The sequence below is a fragment of the Diceros bicornis genome, chromosome 8 (genome assembly GCF_020826845.1).
Source record: "Diceros bicornis minor isolate mBicDic1 chromosome 8, mDicBic1.mat.cur, whole genome shotgun sequence".
NCBI lineage: Eukaryota > Metazoa > Chordata > Mammalia > Perissodactyla > Rhinocerotidae > Diceros > Diceros bicornis.
The window spans coordinates 40,531,665-40,550,344 of NC_080747.1; the positions used below are offsets into that span (position 1 = coordinate 40,531,665).

The following is an 18,680-nucleotide window of genomic DNA, read 5'->3' on the forward strand; positions in this document are numbered from 1 at the left end:
AATAAAGCAGGCAAATTAGGAAGTGGTGATTTGCATTGTGTTACAAAAGACCTATTTACTTTGTAAGAATTTTCTGCAGGGTTCCATTGAGTAGAGAGTCAGAGTTATTGCTATTAAAACAACCCCCGAATCTTAGTGGCTTAACACTCACAAGTAAACTTTCTCGATTACATAACAGTTCAATGCAAGTGTTCAGTTAGCAGCCTTCCAAATCTTGTGGCTCCACCATCCCTTATGCCACTGGGGTCCTCTGCTGGGTCCTCTGCGTTTGGCTGGCAGATGAGAAAGATAAAAAAGAGACTCACTCAAGAGGTTTTCTTCTGTGTCACACCTGGAAGTGGCACACATCACTTCCCATCCCATGGACCAGAACTCAGTTATGTGGCTGCACGAACTGCTAGAGAAGCTGGGAAAGCGGTCTAGCTGTGTGCCCAGGAGGAAAGGAAAGTATGTTTTGGTGAATACACAGCTGTCTCTGCCCCTGGGAGCATCCCAGAGCCAGATAGCCCTTGTGTAAAGTGAGGCCCTTGTCTACCTGCAGTGGGTCCTAGAATAAAGGAAATACACTGATGTCTACTGTTTTGCTTTGCAGACAAACTCATGTAATCAAAATCTAAATCATTGCCTTGAACTCATTGAACAAGTTGCCAAAGTGCAGGGACAACTCTTTGGGATCCTCACGACAGCAGCCCAAGAAGGTGAGAATGGCCTCTGCTTTCCCACCAGCTCTCCCTCCTTTTCTTTCTTTTCTCTGTGCTCTCTGACTGAGCTAGTGTGGCTGGATTTCTCTTGCTGACCTGATTTGTGGATTCTTCTAGGAGGACATTATGATGGGGTGGAAATAATCAAATCACGCCTTTTGCCTTGGCTGGAGACCTCCTTTACTGCTGCTTCCCTGGGAAAACCTGTTGACAGCAGGGTCCCCTCTCTACAGGTAAGGATGCTAAAGAGTCGCCCTTGGCTTTCAGCATCCTGATCGGGCTCTAGAAATTCAAACGTATGTGAGATATGGTTTTCATCTAGTGAGGGGCTCAACTTTCCTTAGGGAATTGGGACACAGGTATAAGGTGAGTTTCTGTTTACAGTAGTATGCGGCATAACAGATTGAGTTTTTTCTTAAGACAGACCTGCATTCAAATCTCAGCTTTGCCTACTTACTTGTGGTGTGATTTCAGGCAAATCAATGAACCTCTGCTTCCCCAGCTATCAAAAAGGCCTGATGATCGTCTACATCTGCGACATTGCTTGCCCACACTAGGCATTAAATAGTAGCTTTTAAATGTCAAATCAGTCACCCAGACAGTTAGGGTACCACAGGGGCTCTGCAGAGAAAGAGATCGTCAGATGGGGAAAGCTTGGTATTCTGAAATATTGAAATAAAACTTAATGGAAATTTCCAAGATAAGAAGAAAACTCAATTCTGGTAGACTGACAAATAGTCTCAAAATTTGTGGTTGATACTGGTGGTTTCCATGAGACAGTGTCAGTGGTTTAACAGTTGAAGACCAGGCTGGAAAGAGAACATATACCCTGCTTAAGGCAGTGGCAACATTATGTCTGGGTAAGCAAAGCATTAGTAATCTTGATTTTAAATATTTATATAGATTTACATAAATTCCTTTCTAAGATTAAAGCATTTAAGGCAGGCTATTCTAAGCAAGAGGGCTTTATAAGGTAGTGGCTGAAGGATTCCTGCTTGGAGACACTGGACAGAATTCCAGTTCATCTTCTGTGGCCCTGGATAGGTTGTCTAACCTGTTATGTCTCAGTTTCCTCATTCGTTGAGTGGGGACAATGCTTTTGCTGACCTAATAGGGTCATTGTGAGAATTAAATGTGATAAGCATGTGAAACAGCTTATACGTGGTGAGTACTCTATAGACATCAGTTATCATTAAGCAAATTTTTTCTCTGGGGATTTATATATGCTTCTTAGATTTTTACCCCCTGTGGATGTTGTTCTGGGTATAGAGATATAGGATGATATTTCAATGTCTTTTTAAAAATTGAGGCATAATTTACCTATAGTGAAATCTATAGGTTGATGAACTTTGACTGTGTAACTCACATCTTATTAAGACAAAAAATATTTCCATCACTCCAGAGCATTCCCTTGTGCCACTTCCCAGTCACCTCCCTCCATCCCCCGGGCAACCACTCTCGTGGTTTTTATTGTTCTAGATTACTTTTGCCTGCACTAGAACGTCACATAAATGGAACCATACATTATGCGCTCTTTTGTGCTTGACTTGTTTTGCTCAGCATAATGTTTTCGCCATCTGTCTATGTTGTTTCATGTATTCAGACTAGTTTTGGATTTGTGTATCATTCCAGGACACTTTTGATAAGGAGAGACATAAAGAGTCTGGTGTTCGGGATCGGGACATACAACAATTAGACTCTGACTTGAACTCAACTCGTAATCAACTCAACCAGGTTCAAGACGAGTAAGAGGAATGCAAGTTATCTTTTTCCAAAAAGAACTGCTTGATCTTAATCTAATTTTTAAGCTTGAAAAGAGAATAATGGCCCGTAAAGTGTAGACAGTTATAAATAAGTAATATGGTGTGTGTGTGTGTATGTGTGTGTGTATGTGTGTGTGTGTGTGTCTGTGAGTTGGGAGTCAGTATCTCTGAATTTGGGGACATTATATTATGGTCCCTAAGACCCTGAACTGTTCGGCTCCATTCCTGGAGCCCCTTCTTCTCCATAGAACCATATATAGAACCCCATATTTATAAACAGGGGAAGATTGTTAATGAAAGTCTATCTTTTGGAAGGAAAGTAAGAAAAGATGCAGAAGGGGAAGGGTTAAAGAGAGTGAAAGATCAGGTAAAGAGAAAAATTAATAGAAAGAAAGCGAAAGTAAGATGAAGCAGGCTGCATCTACCTGTCAGTTGCACTCATTTAGGGAGGATAGTTGCCTGAGAGATCAGACTCTTTAAAGAATAAACAATTCAAGGTTTTGGAATAACTATTAGATATAAAAATGTATTTTAAAAAAAGTTAAGCAATGCCAGGCAGCAACAGACATCAGATGTAGGCAATGTGCAAACCCAGGGTAGCAAGCTCAAGGAATCACTGCAAAGAAAATTGCAAACTGCATTTGTACTTGAAGAAGAAAGACAAATGTGTATGAAGCTGCAGTCAACACACCAACAAAAACCCATCAATAAGGTGTTTCTCCTACCACAGCGTTGCTCCACTGCTGACACGTACAGGACAGCATGGAATTCTTTTTTGACTAGTTAAGACGTATCATGAAATAGGGTGTGGCATTTCTGCCTTATTCTCTGATGAGATTTCCTTCTAAGGAAAACATTTCTGCTGATTTAGTTTTGTTCGATTAGAAAAGTAATGCAAATTTCCTTCTCAAAACGCACACAACAAATAAAAGTATAAAGATGAAAATCACCTGTTATCTCACCCCTGTTAACATTTTGGTATATTTTACCCCAGATATTTTTCTTTGTGAGTGCTTGCACACACACATATAGTTACCTCCACACACTCCCATTCATTTCTCCAACTGGAACCATTGTCAATGAGCAGTTTTATAGCTGCTGCAGTTAAAATTTACAAATGTGATGTGCAAAAAGCATGATTCCTCTGAATTTCTACAACTCATTTCAATGTATGTCAGCTGTTTTGAGCGGGGTGAGGAGGATCCTTAAATTTGCCACTTTTTTCTGGTTTACTGTAGTTCTTTTTGTGTAAATACTCAGTTAATTCCAAGTTCAAACTTCCATGAGGGGCTGTGTTTACCCTCTCAAGGAGTCTCATTGCCCTCCTCCTCCCTTACATTGGTATCTAGGGGTGGAGGGATGCTTGCATGCTCTCCTGGTCCTGGAGGAGAGGGGATTTTGGTCTCGTACTGTCCTCTGGGTTCTTGCTGCCTCGGTGCCACCTGGGCACTAGAGTCTTGTGCTGATGGGTGCTAAGTTGTGACTTATCTGGTTAGATTTCCTGGGGCATTGGCTGCCGCTGCTGCTGATGGCCAGGCCTTTCCATTTGCTTCTAGTTGTAAGGCAGGGCTTTGAGATTTTGCTGGTTCTTGGCTTCTATCAGCACCAATAGGAGCCAGGAATGCCTGCCTCCCTCTTATCACTATGGATCTGTAGTTTCCCATAAGGGGCACCATGGAATAAGAAGAAACTATGATGACATGCTTTTTAAAAACTTTTTATTTGGAAATTTCAAACACAGAAAATTTGCAATAGTCCTCAGAATACCCATATACCCTTTCATATACCTTTTGCCCTGTTTTCTTTATCATTTGTGTGTGCACTGTGTTCTATACACACTTTTGCCCCCCTCATTTGAAAGTTGCATCCGGGAAAGTGCTTGCTGCTTTACCATGGATTTCCTAGTTTTTTTGTTTTGTCTTGTTTTTAACCCACCTGTGTTTCTTATTCTATTTTTTATTTAAGGCGTCACAGATGATGGAGGCTGTTCCCCACTTTCTATGGTAGCCAGCTCTCCTCTCTCTCTCTTACTCTGCCTACTTGTCTCTAAAGCCAGGGTGCTACCTGCTGTGGAATGGGTGGCCTGCCCAAGGAGGTTGCCCATGTCTCACCTGGTGGAGACCAGTTTGGTTGTGACTCAGTTCCAAAGGCGCAAATTCCAATGCAGTGCTGAATGGGACAGGTCTGCCCAGGTTTGACGAACCCTAGACAGGGGAAGACAGCTAGATTTTATGCCTGGGTTTTGGTTAGGAATCTCACTTGTCCTCATTTCCTGTATCCAATCTATTAGAATATCCAGTTGAATCTACCTCCTAAACATCTCCCACACTTGTCCCTTTCTTCTATTCTCCTACCATTGCCCTTGTTCTGATACCTCTTGCCTCAACCAGTTGCCTTTGAACCAGCTACCCGCTTTCATTCTTGTTCTGCTACCATCTATTTTCCACATAGCAAATATTTAAAGCTACCCTCCTGCTTAAAAGCTGTTAGTAGCCTCCTTTTATACTTAGGAAAAAATTCTAAACTCCTTCCCAGGGCTCTCAGAGCCCTACCTCTTGCTCCACGTTCATCTCATGCCAGAATCCCCTCACCTAGTCTGTGGTTTGCTTCCTCACCTTGAAGCCTTTGCTCTTTCAGAAAAACGGAAGTCTTCCACTGGCTTTTGCATGCCTGGCTTTTTATGATCTTTGAGGTCTCAGCTTAAATGTGACATCTCAGAGTCTGTCTGTGACCACTATACATCGAAAGGTCTTTCTTCTCTCCTTCCTTTAATTCTCTTCCACAATGATCCAAGAATGGCACTAACCACACTTTGAAACTTTAAAAAATTTGTTTGCAAATTTATAATCCACTAGACTGGAAGCTCCAAGGGGTCACTGTCTTGTATTGCTATTTTGACCTGTTGTGTCCCCAGCACCCAGCATCATGCCTGGCACATAGTAAATTCTCAGGAATTTGCTCAATGAATGAATAAATCTGTAACAAAAAATTGAACTATGTTAACCTGCTTAAAACAATGCTTGGCACATGAATGTACCTCCCTTTCTTCTCTCTGTATGTCACCCAAGGGTGATAAATTAGCACATATGTTTGCTTGTGTGTATATGAGTTCACACATATGCCATGTCTTGAGAGAGGAAAAAAACTACTTTATTCCTGTTCATACTCTCCTTCCTTTCTTGGTTCTATTTTCTACAGTTTTCTTTTGATAAAAATGTTCATTTTCCCATATATACTTTTAAAAACCTGTAACATTCACATTTGAGTTAAATCACAGCAATTCCTTTTCAACCTCCGGTAGCCCTATTGTGAAGTTATTGATACTTTGGCTTTACTTTAGATTTTAGATATTTGGTTCATTCATTTTTCAGTTTGTTTTTTTATTTATATCTACTGTGTGACAGGCACTGTTTTACGTCCTCGGGATAAAGAGATGAACAACACATAATCCTTGTCCTCACATAATTCACAGTGTGTTTGTAATGTGATTATAATTGTGAATCAAGCATTGGAGTTGCTTGGGAGAAGGGGAGACAAACTTTGCTTGAGAGAGTCAGCGGTGGCATTTGGTGTGGCCCTCGAAGGGTGAGGAAGACTGGTGTGAGTTTAGATAGCAGTGGCCCTCTCTTAACCTCAGGATGACTGTGATGAAAGAGCCTGGATGTTCCAGGAAAGTAGGGTCGGAGAAGTCAAGAAACCTTTGCCAACCCATGATCCCCCACTGTACTAGGACAACTTAATTGAGAACCATTGGCCTTCATCTAATGTCATCCACCGCACTCCCATTTCTTTTTAAATTTCAATAGACCTAAAGAAATAGTATAATTTATTAGGATTTGCCTACAGTGAAGAGAGTCCTTGAAACTAACAATGACCAAGTTACGTTGAAAACTCAGGAAAATTATGCTCAATAAGTGGTGGAAGTCAGAGGCAGGAAGACACAAAATACTTGGTAGTTCAGTGTTACTGTGGAGGACTTTCTTCACAGGTGGGCAAATAATTTTTTTTTATATTTAGGAAGTCTGGGAAAATTAAGTCGAAGGCATCTCTATAGTGCAAAGTAATGAGAATAGGTATCAGTATAGGTATCTCCGCAGAAAAACGGAGATTTTATAGAGAGGGGCAACCTGGGGATTTGCTGTAATTAGAGCAGATGAATTAGGAGAGTGAGAAGAAGGAGTTCTACAAGTTTCTTTGTCTTTTATATTCTAATTTTAATAATTATTACATAGGAGGAGTTGTAGCTCTATAATTTCTTTGTGTTTGACTTTGAGAAAGGATGTTAGCATGTTTTTGCATACAAGTGCACCATAATATTTGCAATATCATCTAATTGAATGCAGATGTCTTATAATTTGATCTTGTTTATGTTGAATTTATATCATATGCCACAATTTCCCAAGAGACCCTATGTCTTGATTTAGAAAGTCTGCCAGTTTTGGAAAATCTGTCTTTAGTTACTGATTTCTCTTACAGTCTGGCTACAACTGAAAAGACTCTTGAAGAAACCAAGAACAGATCGGCCATATCCCTTTTGGCTGCAGAGGAGGAAATAAATCAGCTAAGAAAGCAGTAAGAAAAAAAATGACAGGATTATTGCAGCCTGCTGATTAATCTTTGAATTTAGCTTTTTTGGTGCTCCATTACAATATGAAAGAATCTGTTTATAATCAAAGAGGAAAGGCAGCAATATTTTTATTAATATTTTATATATTTTTCTTACTACAAAAACATTACTTATCTACTATAGAAAAATTTCAAAGTACAACATAGTATAAAGGATCCCCAAAACCCTCTCATAATTCCAGAGCCAGTTACTATTACCATTTGATATTTCTTCCAATTAAACATTAAAAATATAGTTAAGACTATAAAATAAGTCTAAGTATGCAATTTTGGACTCTATTTTTTCATTGTTTTTCTTAACATTGTTTTTCTTTATTACTAAGAAAAAATAGTAGAGAACTCCGCAGAACTTAGTTTTAAATAGTTCCATCATGTTCCATCATTTGGGTATTTCCCTAATATTGAATATTTACTTTGATACTAATTTCCAACATTGGAAATAACATTGTGATAATTTTTGTGGTAAATCGTAGTTTAAATTTCAGATTATCCTCTAAAGATAAATTTCTAGAAGGGAATTTCTAGAAGGGAAATTTCTAGAAAATAAACACTGATCCTTTAAGGTTATACCTTCCTGAATCTTAATTTTGATTTTTTCCCCACAAAAGAGCAAATGGGAGTTGTATTAAAATACATGTATGTACATATATATATGAATACCTTTCTATGGCCTTTACACATGTTCCAATTGTTCTGATTTCTTCAACAAGACTCATAAATTTTAGGTTGGAGCACTGTTCTATTTTCTATCTCCTCTCTCATCATCATTTTAATTTCTTAGTTCCTATTTGATAAAGCTTCTCACACGCATTGATCATATTGCTCAGTGATTTCCTGTAGCACCGATTCTGTTCTTGACTGTTTCTAGGGCAGCTTTTAATTTTGCTATTGCATTTTTAGCTTCTCTACATCCTTCTTAATCTTATCCCTTACCTTTTCATCTTACACCATTGTCATTTTCATCACACCACGTTCGCATCTTACGGCTTTTGCTCCTGTTTTATGATGGCCATGCCTCTTTGTATCTTAATGAGGGTGCCAATCTTACTTCTGAAGCTTTGTTTGTTTCTGTAATACATTATTTTCACAGGTCCACACTTCCACCTACTATTGTGGATGTTATTCAATTTCCATGGTAGTTTTTCCCCATATTCCATCTGTTGAGAGAATTGAAGAGTTAATGAGGATAGGAGAGTATATCTTTGACCAGCTTCTGGACTAGGTTTTGGAGGTCAAAGGCTTCCAGAGTTTTGTGCAGTTAAGATCAGGCCAGTATAGAACAGTATGACTATAGGCCCGCTCTGCTTTTGCTAGAGGATGTGAATGCATATCCTTTCTTCAGGAGCCTTTTCCATGCAAGCTGCAGACACAGCATAGCACCCTGATCCTGGCAATTCTGCGCTTTGCTAATTCGTGTTTGTTCCTATGTATTTCCATCAGAGTTTGCCAATGCAATAATGGCATGCTAAGTAGAGTAGCCTCTGTTGTTAAGTATGCCAATTGTCACTTATTATCTTTCCTCCCTCCCTCCCTCTCTTTTCTTTCTTTCTTTTCAAAAAAAAAAATTTTTTTTTTCTTTCTGTTCAGGCTTAAATCTCTTCAAAACCAGGAGGACTCCCGCCACAGAACCTTGGAGCATAGGAGCTCGGAGCAGAGGAGCTCGGAGCAGAGGAGATCAGAGCAGAGGAGATCAGAGCAGCGGGGCTCGGAGCAGCGGGGCGCCGACAGGCGGAGCAAAGAGTTGCGGAGCGTGGAAGTGGTATCCGATTATGAGCAACAGCTCCGAACGCTGAAGGACGAGATAGCTGTTCTGTCTGCTGAAAAATCTGCCCTCCAAGGAAGGTCTGACAAATTCTCACAGATCTTTTCATTTAAGCTCCTTTGGTTGAGTTAGTAATAAAAGCCTGGCTTGGAAAAAAAAAGTAAAATGACGCTCTGAACCCAAACCCTAACAATATGGGAAGTTTTGAATTGTAAAGGGATGGTTTTCTCTAACTGCACCCTTCCATAGAGAGAAAACACTTCCTGGATTGCCAGTACTTGGGCACTAATTAATTTTGGGCTAACACTGAAACTTAAGGAATGAAACAGGGATATGCAAAAGGAAAGTTCTTTGGCTTAAAACCAGATTTGCGTGGGCCTATAATGCAAGAGGTGCTACCCATGTTGAAAGAATGTTCCATAATAGGAGGGTACTGTTCTCTAAGGCCTAGGAATCCTCTCTCCAGGGATGACCAACTGCCATTGTACTGTAGGGTATTTCTGTTTTACATCTCACTTTGTTTGATGGAGTACACAGATCGTCTTGTGAATCCCTTTCTACAGATGCACAGAATGTTGAGACAGGTCATTCCGACAGTGTTAAGCGAGGACAAAGCAGGATGTTTCTCTTTGGAGTCTCTGCATTTTCCTTGTTCTTGCTAACAACCCCCTACCACCCCCAACATGCCCTGATTCAGACTATCAAAGCCACCCTCACCCCCGGTCCCCAATCCCCTAAATGTCACCTTAGTCTTTCATTTTTGGGAATCACCCCACCAGTGTCCTGCTGGTGCCAGCTTGTACTGCCTCCCAAGAACCGATTCTGGGTATTTCTGCCTAACTCTGAGTTCAATGATGTCACACTGATAGCTTGAAATTGGCTATGGTGGCAGTACTAGTTGCACTGTGGAAACTGGCAAACACTAGAAATGAGGACTTTTTTTTTCTTTCCCTTTAGAGAGTCTGCTTTGCACTACATTTTGCCCCATAGTCTCTTCTATAAAACTTCCCGTTTTGGGGGCCCATCTCCTTTGGGCTAGCTAGTCTGATAATTCACTCTGTGCTTGGTAGCAACATATGTTTCAGTGATACAGTGCTTTACAATTTACCAAGTACGTCCACATGTATTAGCTCACTTGATCTCCCAGCACCACCCCTCCTCCCGAAATAGGCAAAAATGATGTAGGTGAAAACCGAGGCTCTGGAGTGGAGAAATGATTGCAAATGGTCCCATTGCTATGATATGGTGGAGCTGGGGTGAGAATGCAGGTCTTCTTCCTCATTGTTCAGTGTTCATCTCATTTTATACCATAAGGCTCTTGTGATGTGTTAGTACCCCAAGGCTGAGGTGAGAAATACTGAAAATCTGACTTCTTAACCCTGGCTCTTGCTAGCTGTGTTTCACTAGGACGCCTCTCTTAACTTTTCCCACCTTCAAATTCCTCATCTGTAAAATGGCCAACAATCAATGGTGGCCTCACAGGGCTGCTTAAAGCATAAATTGAGGTGCTGAGTGAGTGAAAGGGTTTTATAAATTCTAATTCACCGTGCAAATGTAGGGTATTGTTTCTTGGTTGTGGTCCTGTCTGAGGCCTTATGGAGACCTCCTAGTGGGGAGGTCATGAAGGCAGCTGCTTTCCAGGCCTATAAGGACCCATTGCTCTTGGGTATTATTTTCAGTTTATGTGGGGAGACGAAGCAGAGTCCAGGCATGAAAGACAGAAGTGAAGCAAAGCGCTTCCCCGGCTGATTCTTGCTTACCAACAGGTCCACCAGGAGCCGGTCTCCTAGCCCTGCCCCGCACAGCCGCAGCCACAGCCGCAGCCACAGCCGCAGCCGCAGCCGGTCAGCCAGCCCCTCCACCGCAGTCGCGAAGATCAGGATCCCGTCCCCGAATCGCGCCAAACTGTCCAGTGTGGCGCGCAAGGCTGCCCTCCTTTCCCGGTTCAGCGACGCCTATTCCCAGGGCCGCCTGGATGCGCAGTGCATGCTGCGGCGCTGCATCGACAAAGCTGAGACCGTGCAGCGCATCATCTACATCGCCACAGTGGTATGTGACACTCGTGCGGCTGCACTTCGGAGGCCCTTGGGCGTCGCGGGGAGACAGCAGCTTGGTTAACTGAACAGTACAGCTTAAAAAGACTGGTAGATCCTGATCTCACTGAGAGAGGGTGGAATTTCCATCTGTCCGCTCCATGTCCTTCCCTCCCTCTGTCCCTCCTCCCCTCTGTCCCTCCCTCCCTCCCTTCCTTCCATTACAAATATTTGGGATAAATCATTTTCACCATCAGTAACTATTCATATATATTAATATTTATATCGACTAGAGATTTGTTGAAATATCCATAAATGTAGGATTATCTCAAATGGGGAGTGGTATATATACTAAATTGATTTCCACTGATCTTGTAATATGTACACACAGTGGATATATTATTACAGTCATCTGATTGGTTTCCTTCTGTTCTTAGAAAAACCAGAAGACGGTGACTGTGTTAACTCTTCTCTTTATTTAACTAAGAGTAGTCGCTAAAATTGCTAACTTGAGTGGCTACTTGAGTATGGCAGATTAAAAAGTGCTCAGATATAATCCTTAATTCCCAAAGCAAATATGTTCGTTCTATGGGTACTATATTGAGATACTGAGTCCATTATGAGAACAGTTAAATATTAAAAAAGTAAAATAGAACATTGATATGAGAGCAGAATTATCACAATCAACTGAACTTTATCCTGTTTTTATTCATTTATACCATGGGTCAGCAATCTATGACCTGTGGACCATATCTGGCCCTGGCCTGTATTTCTAAGAGAAATAACACTGAAGAACTAAGAATATAAGAATGATTTTACATTTTTAAAGGGTTGTAAAAAAAAAAGTGACAGAGACAGTATGTGACCTACAAAGCCTAAAATATTTACTGTCTGTCTCTTTACAGAAAAAAGTTTGCCAACTCATGGTTTATATAACTAAGAATTAATTACTGAGTTGGTTAAAGTTCTGTAAGTGTAGAGGCTGTGTCTTTCATGCATAACTGAGTTTTCCCAGTGCCTACTACATAACAGGCATTGAATAAATATTTTTTGAATTAATATGTTCCAGGAAACATGCCAGACACTTGATACGTGTCTATGTATGACAGAAACACTAGACTGACAATTTTCTCTTATTTCTTGATCAGTAATATGATATTGCTCTGGGATCATAGCATCAATTAGTACCTTTCAAGGATTTCTGTAATCACAGATGATTTATTTCCTTTGAACCTCTGCACTATCCTGCTTCCTACACTCAGGATTACCAGAACAATGGTCAACTGTTTTGAAATTAGTGAATGTGGATAGTCATATATGTATTTATGTACTTTTCAAAATTTAGATATGTATTTTATCCCAGATTAAAAATAGTTTCAACCTGGGGCCGGCTCGGTGGCGCAAGCGGTTAAGTGCGCGCGCTCCGCTGCAGCGGCCCGGGGTTCGCTGGTTCTGATCCAGGGCGCGCACCGACGCACTGCTTGGTAAGCCATGCTGTGGTGGCGTCCCATATAAAGTGGAGGAAGATAGGCACAGATGTTAGCCCAGGGCCGTCTTCCTCAGCAAAAAAAAGAGGAGGATTGGCGGATGTTAGCTCAGGGCTGATCTCCTCACAAAAAAAAAAAAAAAAAAAATAGTTTCAACCACTGTGTTTAGTTATCAGAAGACCAATATAATGTTGAATTTTTTTTTTTTTGCTGAGGAAGATTTGCCCTGAGCTAACATCTGTGCCAATCTTCCTCTATTTTGTATGTGGTTCACTGCCACAGCGTGGCTGACGAGTGGTGTAGGTCCACACCCAGGAACTGAACCCAGGTCACTGAAGCAAAGGGTGCCGAACTTAACCACTATGCCACAAGGCTGGCCTCTGATGTTGAATTTTTGATGGGTGTTCTTTCTTCATTCCTTGCTTTGTACTTATTTACCCCACCTCCTCCCACAAATAAATTTGTTGCATTTTTATGTGCAGGAGGCATTCCATGTAGCTAAAATGGCATTCAGACATTTCAAGATCCGTGTGAGAAAATCGTTGACACCATCTTATGTGGAGTCAAATGATTTTGAGGATGCTGTCTTGGATTATATCATTTGTCATCTTGATCTATATGATTCCCAAAGCAGTGTTAATGTAAGTGTTGGGTCTGTTATTGGGGCTGGTTTGCTGCTGCTATTGTTTACACTGAATACTAATAACTCAGAAATCCATGCAGTGCTTAGAATGGCTTCTATGTAATGGAAGGGTAAAAATGAGCAGCATCTAATTTACTTTGTAGAACCAGTAATTATTGGCTATCTCTTTCTTAGACATTTTATGGGGGAAGAACATTCTGAACTTTATAGTTGTATTCTTTAGATAGGACCTTAAGATTGGAAGATAGACTACTATAGTGCTTAAGAACAAGGGCTTTGGGACAGATAGATGTGGATTTACATCCTGGCTCTGCGACTTACTAGCTGTGAGACCTTGCTCATTTACTTAACCTCTCTGTGCTTTAATTTTCTAATCTTTAAATGGGAGGAACAATGGTCATGACCTCCTAGAGTTCTTGAGAGGAGTAAGTGAAAGAAAGCAGGTAATTTGCTTAGCACAAGACTTGGCACATAGTAAACTCTCAATAAAAGCAAGTTATTATAATTGTTCTTATTATAGATTATGAACAAGTCAAAGTTCTGTGTTGGCACATCATATTACTTGTTCACAATAGAACAATAAAGAAATAATAAATAAAAGCTACTAAGGGTTTTTTCTTGGAGACTCTCTTGGCCTTTAGTGCGTCATTTGTACTCTCATCTTTTCTCCTTCTCTGTTAACAAGTCTTTCTCCTTTTAATATATGCACTCCTTTTCTAGTTTAACTTGTTGTGACTCACAGGCTCTTTTCCCACCTCCCAGCAGTCATAATGTCCTTAGGATCATCAGAGTTTCTTGTCACAGGTTGGTAACACGGTGATGCCATCTTTTTGTTTTTCAGGATGTGATCCGAGCCATGAATGTCAATCCCAAGATTTCATTCCCTCCTGAAGTTGACTTTTGCCTCCTCAGTAACTTCATCCAGGAGATATGTTGCATTGCTTTCGCAATGCAGACTTTAGAACCACCCCTAGATATTGCATTTGGGGCCGATGGAGAAGTTTTTAATGATTGCAAGTAAGAGACATAGAAGCAGAAGCTAAGGAATTCTTTATAAATAAATGATCTTGTCTCTATTCCCTGGGAACAATTTAGGGAAAAGAACTCTGGGTGGGGAAATCAACAGATACTGCCTGTATTCCAGGCCCTGCCATCTACTTCTCTGTACTACAGGGCAAGGCCCTCCCCTGGGGTCATTTTCCTTCTCAGTCAAATGTAATTCAGAGGTGATGTTATGATTTCCATTGAACATATTGATCTTCAGGAGAACTAATGAGTACCTGGAGCCTATCTGGAATGTTTTAAAAGAAAGGAGCTATATAAATACAAACGTGTATTACTTTTTATTGTTTAAAAAATTTTTTTTATTGAGGTATAATTGACATATAATATTATATTAGTTTCAGGTGTATAACATAACAATTTCATATTTGTATATATTGCAAAATGATCACCACAATAAGTCTAGTTTATGTCTACCACCATACATAGTTACAAATTTTTTTTTTCTTGTGGTGAGAACTTTTAAGATCTACTCTCCTAGCAACTTTCAAATATGCAACACAATATTATTAACTATAGTCACCATGCTATATATTACATCCCCTGACCTATTTATTTTATAACTGGAAGTTTGTACCTTTTGACCTCCTTAACCCATTGTGCCCACCCTCCAACCCCCACCTCTGGCAACCATCAATCTGTTCTCTGTATCTATGAGCTTGGTTTTTGTTTGTTTGCTTCTTTTTTTTTTTAGATTTCACATATAAGTGAAATTTGTATTTGTCTTTCTCTGTCTGACTTATTTCACTTAGCATAATGCCCTCAAGATCCATCCATGTTGTTGCAAATAGCAAGATTTCATTCTTTTTTTTATGGCTGAGTAATATTCCAGTGTATGAACATGTACCACAACTTCTTTATCCGTTCAACCACCTTTAGATACTTAGGTTGTTACCATATCTTGGCTATTGTAAATAAGGCTGCAATGAACATGGGGGTACATATATCTTTTTGAATTAGTGTTTTCGTTTTCTTTGGATAAATACCCAGAAGTGGGATTGCTGGATCATATGGTAATTCTATTTTTAATTATTTGAGGAACCTCCATACTGTTTTCCATAGTGGCTACGACAATTTACGTTCCCACCAACAGTGCACAAGTGTTCCCTTTTACATCCTTACCAGCACTTATCTCTTGTCTTTTTGATAATAGCCATTCTAACAGGTGTGAGGTGATATCTCATTGTGGTTTTGATTTGTGTTTCCCTAATGACAGTGATGTTGAGCATCTTTTCATGTACCTGTTGGCCATCTGTATGTCTTCTTTGGAATAAGATTCTCTGCCCATTTTTTAATTGGATTGTTTGTTTTTTTTGGTTTTATTGGTTTTTATCATATTATTTAAGCTAAGTTTCTCGAAGTATGGGGTATGGATCACCTGCATCAGAATTACTGGAGATATTTGTTAAAAATGCAGATTCCTGGATAACACTCCATGATATTTTATGCAGTAGGTCTGGGGTGGGGCTCAGGAATCTGCAATTTAACAAGCACCCAGATGTTTCTTATATACACTAACACTTGAGAATGGCTGTTCTAGACCTTTCTGTAGGACCGTTAGATTTCTACCAAATCTTTTATGTAGGACTGTTAGATTTTTATATGATAATATTTCATTTATAAATTAGAAGTTAAATTAATTTAGAACATTTTACTGAAACTTTATGAGATCTTAGGATATAGTTGGAGATTACCTGGGAGGAGGCCAAGCTAGTGGTTAAAGACAGAGGCTCTGGTGTCAAGCTGCCTGGGTTCAAATCTTGGTTCGACCACTAATTAACTGTACCATCTTGGGCATGTTACTTAATTTTTCTGTTCCTTGGTTTATTCTCTGTTGGCTGGGGGAAATAATAACTTCCTGGGGCTATAGAAGGTTAGTTGAGATCATTCAGATAAAGTGCTTGGGATGCTGCCTGGCATGTAGTGAGCAGTCAGGAAATGTTAACTCTGTCTGGGTCTTTGTTCAGGCTGTAGGGTTATGAGTTGGTGGTGGCCCAATATCACTGCGAGCTTGTGGATGATGGAGACCATATACCTTTCTTTCGCTTATGAAATCACAATGATGGCATTTCCAATTGCCTTATAACGTGTCATATTTTCTTGCCATTGCCATTTCTAGTTTCATTCAGATCACTGCTCCCAGCACGCCTCTGTTCATGGCAGAGCTGGATATTAGAACATTACACTGCTTTTGGATCTTTTTGATTCTCTTACAGACCATGTTATCTTCACCCCTCTTCTTTTATTCCTTTTTCCTTTAGAGGATGCATAGCACCACTCAGAAATATTCACCCATTTTAGTTTATGGAATCTGCACATTTCACAGACCTCTGGCGGGCCTTCTTGCTTACAGGCGTTTAAACAGAGGGAACGTGCCTGTGGAGGCCTCTTGGGACCCTCTATGGCAGGTACTCCTGGGTGGCTGTGGAGCTGAGACTGGAGGTCCTAATAATGATTGGATTTGATTTCACACATTACAAAGCAGTTACTCAAATCCTCCTTCTGGCCTCATGGCTTCAGGTTTTTTCCATATGAAGGGGGTTTGAGACTTCCTCACAAGTAGACGGGTTTCCTTGGCCTGTGCTCCATGCTCTTCTGAGTATTCCTTTTTAAGAAAGTGTCCACCCTGTACATAGTCTGCTAGTGTGAACTGACCAGCCTAGAGGGACTAACACCCTTTCTGATCTTCTTCTCTATTTTCAGCTAATTTGTAGGAGTTTTTCTTTTTTTTTTTTTTGCAGCCATATAACACTGTTATTTCATTTTGAGTTCAACTAAAATCTTTTATATTTTTACTTGTCCTGTGATTAAGCCATTTATCACCTCTATTGGTGCAATTAAATGCTTTTTAGACTCAATTGCAAGACCTCATATGTATCTATATTACATTGTATCTTATTAGATTCAGCTTATTGTTCCAGCCTATTGAGCTATTTTTTGGTACTGCCATCTGTTTCTTTTCCTACCCACTCCCCACCTTTGAATGTTTTTTGCTATGTTTCATGCAAGTCATTGATGAGCATGTTGATTTACCACAGGATTGAGAGAAAGTACTTCACACCTTCATTCAGGTTCTCACTGACCCAGTAATTACCCCCCTCTGGATATACTCATTGAACCAGTTTCCAATCCAGCTACTTGAGTTAATCATCCACCTATATTTCTCTTATTTTGTCCATAAAGATAGCACGAGAAAACCTGTAGGAAGCCTATGGGACTTCAGAAGTTCTACATCTCTAGCATTTCCCTGAATTGCACCTCTTGTAATCCTGAGAAGAGCAGCAAGATTAGCTTGACATGACTTGTTCTTAGTGAGTCCATGCTGGGTCCTTGTTATCACTGGTTCCTATTCTAAGAGCCCACAACCATCTCTTTAACAACACAATTAGAATCCATATTTATATAGATCTGAGCATAATCAGATGTGAAAATTTACACTGAGGTCCCCTCCCTCCCCAGTTATGCTACATAATTGATTAACTTCTCTTTCTTGTTCTCTTGTGTGTTTAAAACAGGTACCGTCGCAGCTATGACTCCGATTTCACTGCTCCCTTGGTCTTCTATCACGTGTGGCCTGCTCTCATGGAGAATGACAATGTCATTATGAAGGGAGAAGCTGTCACCAAGAGAGGGGCTTTTGTACGGTGGCCTTGCATAGTGACAATTCATCCCAAGTGTTTGATTCACAAGTTCGAGAATATTTATAAACCCAGAGATTCTATAAAAGAAGTTCATAAAGAGTCGTTTGATAAGATGTCATACGAAGGACAGGAGAGGGACTTGCTGGAAAAGAACAGATTCTCTTTGATTCTTCCATGATTCTTCATGATCTCCTGGCAGTAATTTCTTTGTTGCTTTATTTATAAGATGGAACTGGTCATATTGGCCTCCTCCATCTTAGAAATATTGTGCTATTATAAGGGCAAAGCCCTTTGAGCTCACCTTCTTGGAGGCCCTCTGTAACTCTAAATGTATAAAAATGATTCACTTTCAGGAAACAGTATGCCAAATTCTTACCGACAGTTCTCCATTTTGGGAAATGATGAATGTGCCCTGTTTTTCTCTCCTTGGTATGATGTGTAGGGAGGGGAGAGATAGAGAAAAAGAGGGCAGAGGAGGTGGGGACAGAGGAGGCAATCAGTTTTGGAAGATTGCTTCCTATATACATTGGTTGTAGGATGTTTTGAACGTGTTTATAATTGGGCAGCCTTCCAAATGGAGTCTAGGCATGCAAGTGAGTGCATGTATGTGTTGTGGCAGGGATTGGTTGTTGGAACTGGTGGCCATGGGTGCTTGGCTCTTCTGTATAGTTCATGTTAGGGAGTTCTCACCCTGCCCTTCCTAGAAAGAGTTAAGGAAATTCTGAAGTGAAGCTCTTCAGTCCAGAGCAAAGCCACCATCTGAGTGATTTCTGTTCCTATTCTCTTTGAACTGGGGTCCAGGGGAACTGCTTCATGGCAGCTTTTCACACCTATAGTGGAGAAGGGGAGTAGTGTTCTTTAAAGGAACTTAAGAAAAGGGTTTTTTGCAGCTTAAACATCCCACGATAGCTAATAGTGTCTCAATAAAATATTATGTGCTATGAAAATTGAGCCCATAGAAA

General features: G+C 40.2%; 1 protein-coding gene across 1 annotated transcript in view; it reads left to right on the forward strand.

Annotated features, from left to right (window-relative positions):
- The window catches only part of SPATA18 (spermatogenesis associated 18), a 38,089-nt gene that overhangs the window by 13,380 nt on the left and 6,029 nt on the right, over positions 1-18,680 (forward strand). The window contains exons 2-10 of the mRNA XM_058546383.1: positions 593-698; positions 819-934; positions 2,334-2,446; positions 6,941-7,036; positions 8,678-8,932; positions 10,619-10,901; positions 12,855-13,013; positions 13,857-14,032; positions 17,593-17,716. Of these exons, the coding sequence (XP_058402366.1) occupies positions 593-698; positions 819-934; positions 2,334-2,446; positions 6,941-7,036; positions 8,678-8,932; positions 10,619-10,901; positions 12,855-13,013; positions 13,857-14,032; positions 17,593-17,716 (1,428 nt within the window). The remainder of the gene's footprint in view (positions 1-592; positions 699-818; positions 935-2,333; positions 2,447-6,940; positions 7,037-8,677; positions 8,933-10,618; positions 10,902-12,854; positions 13,014-13,856; positions 14,033-17,592; positions 17,717-18,680) is intronic.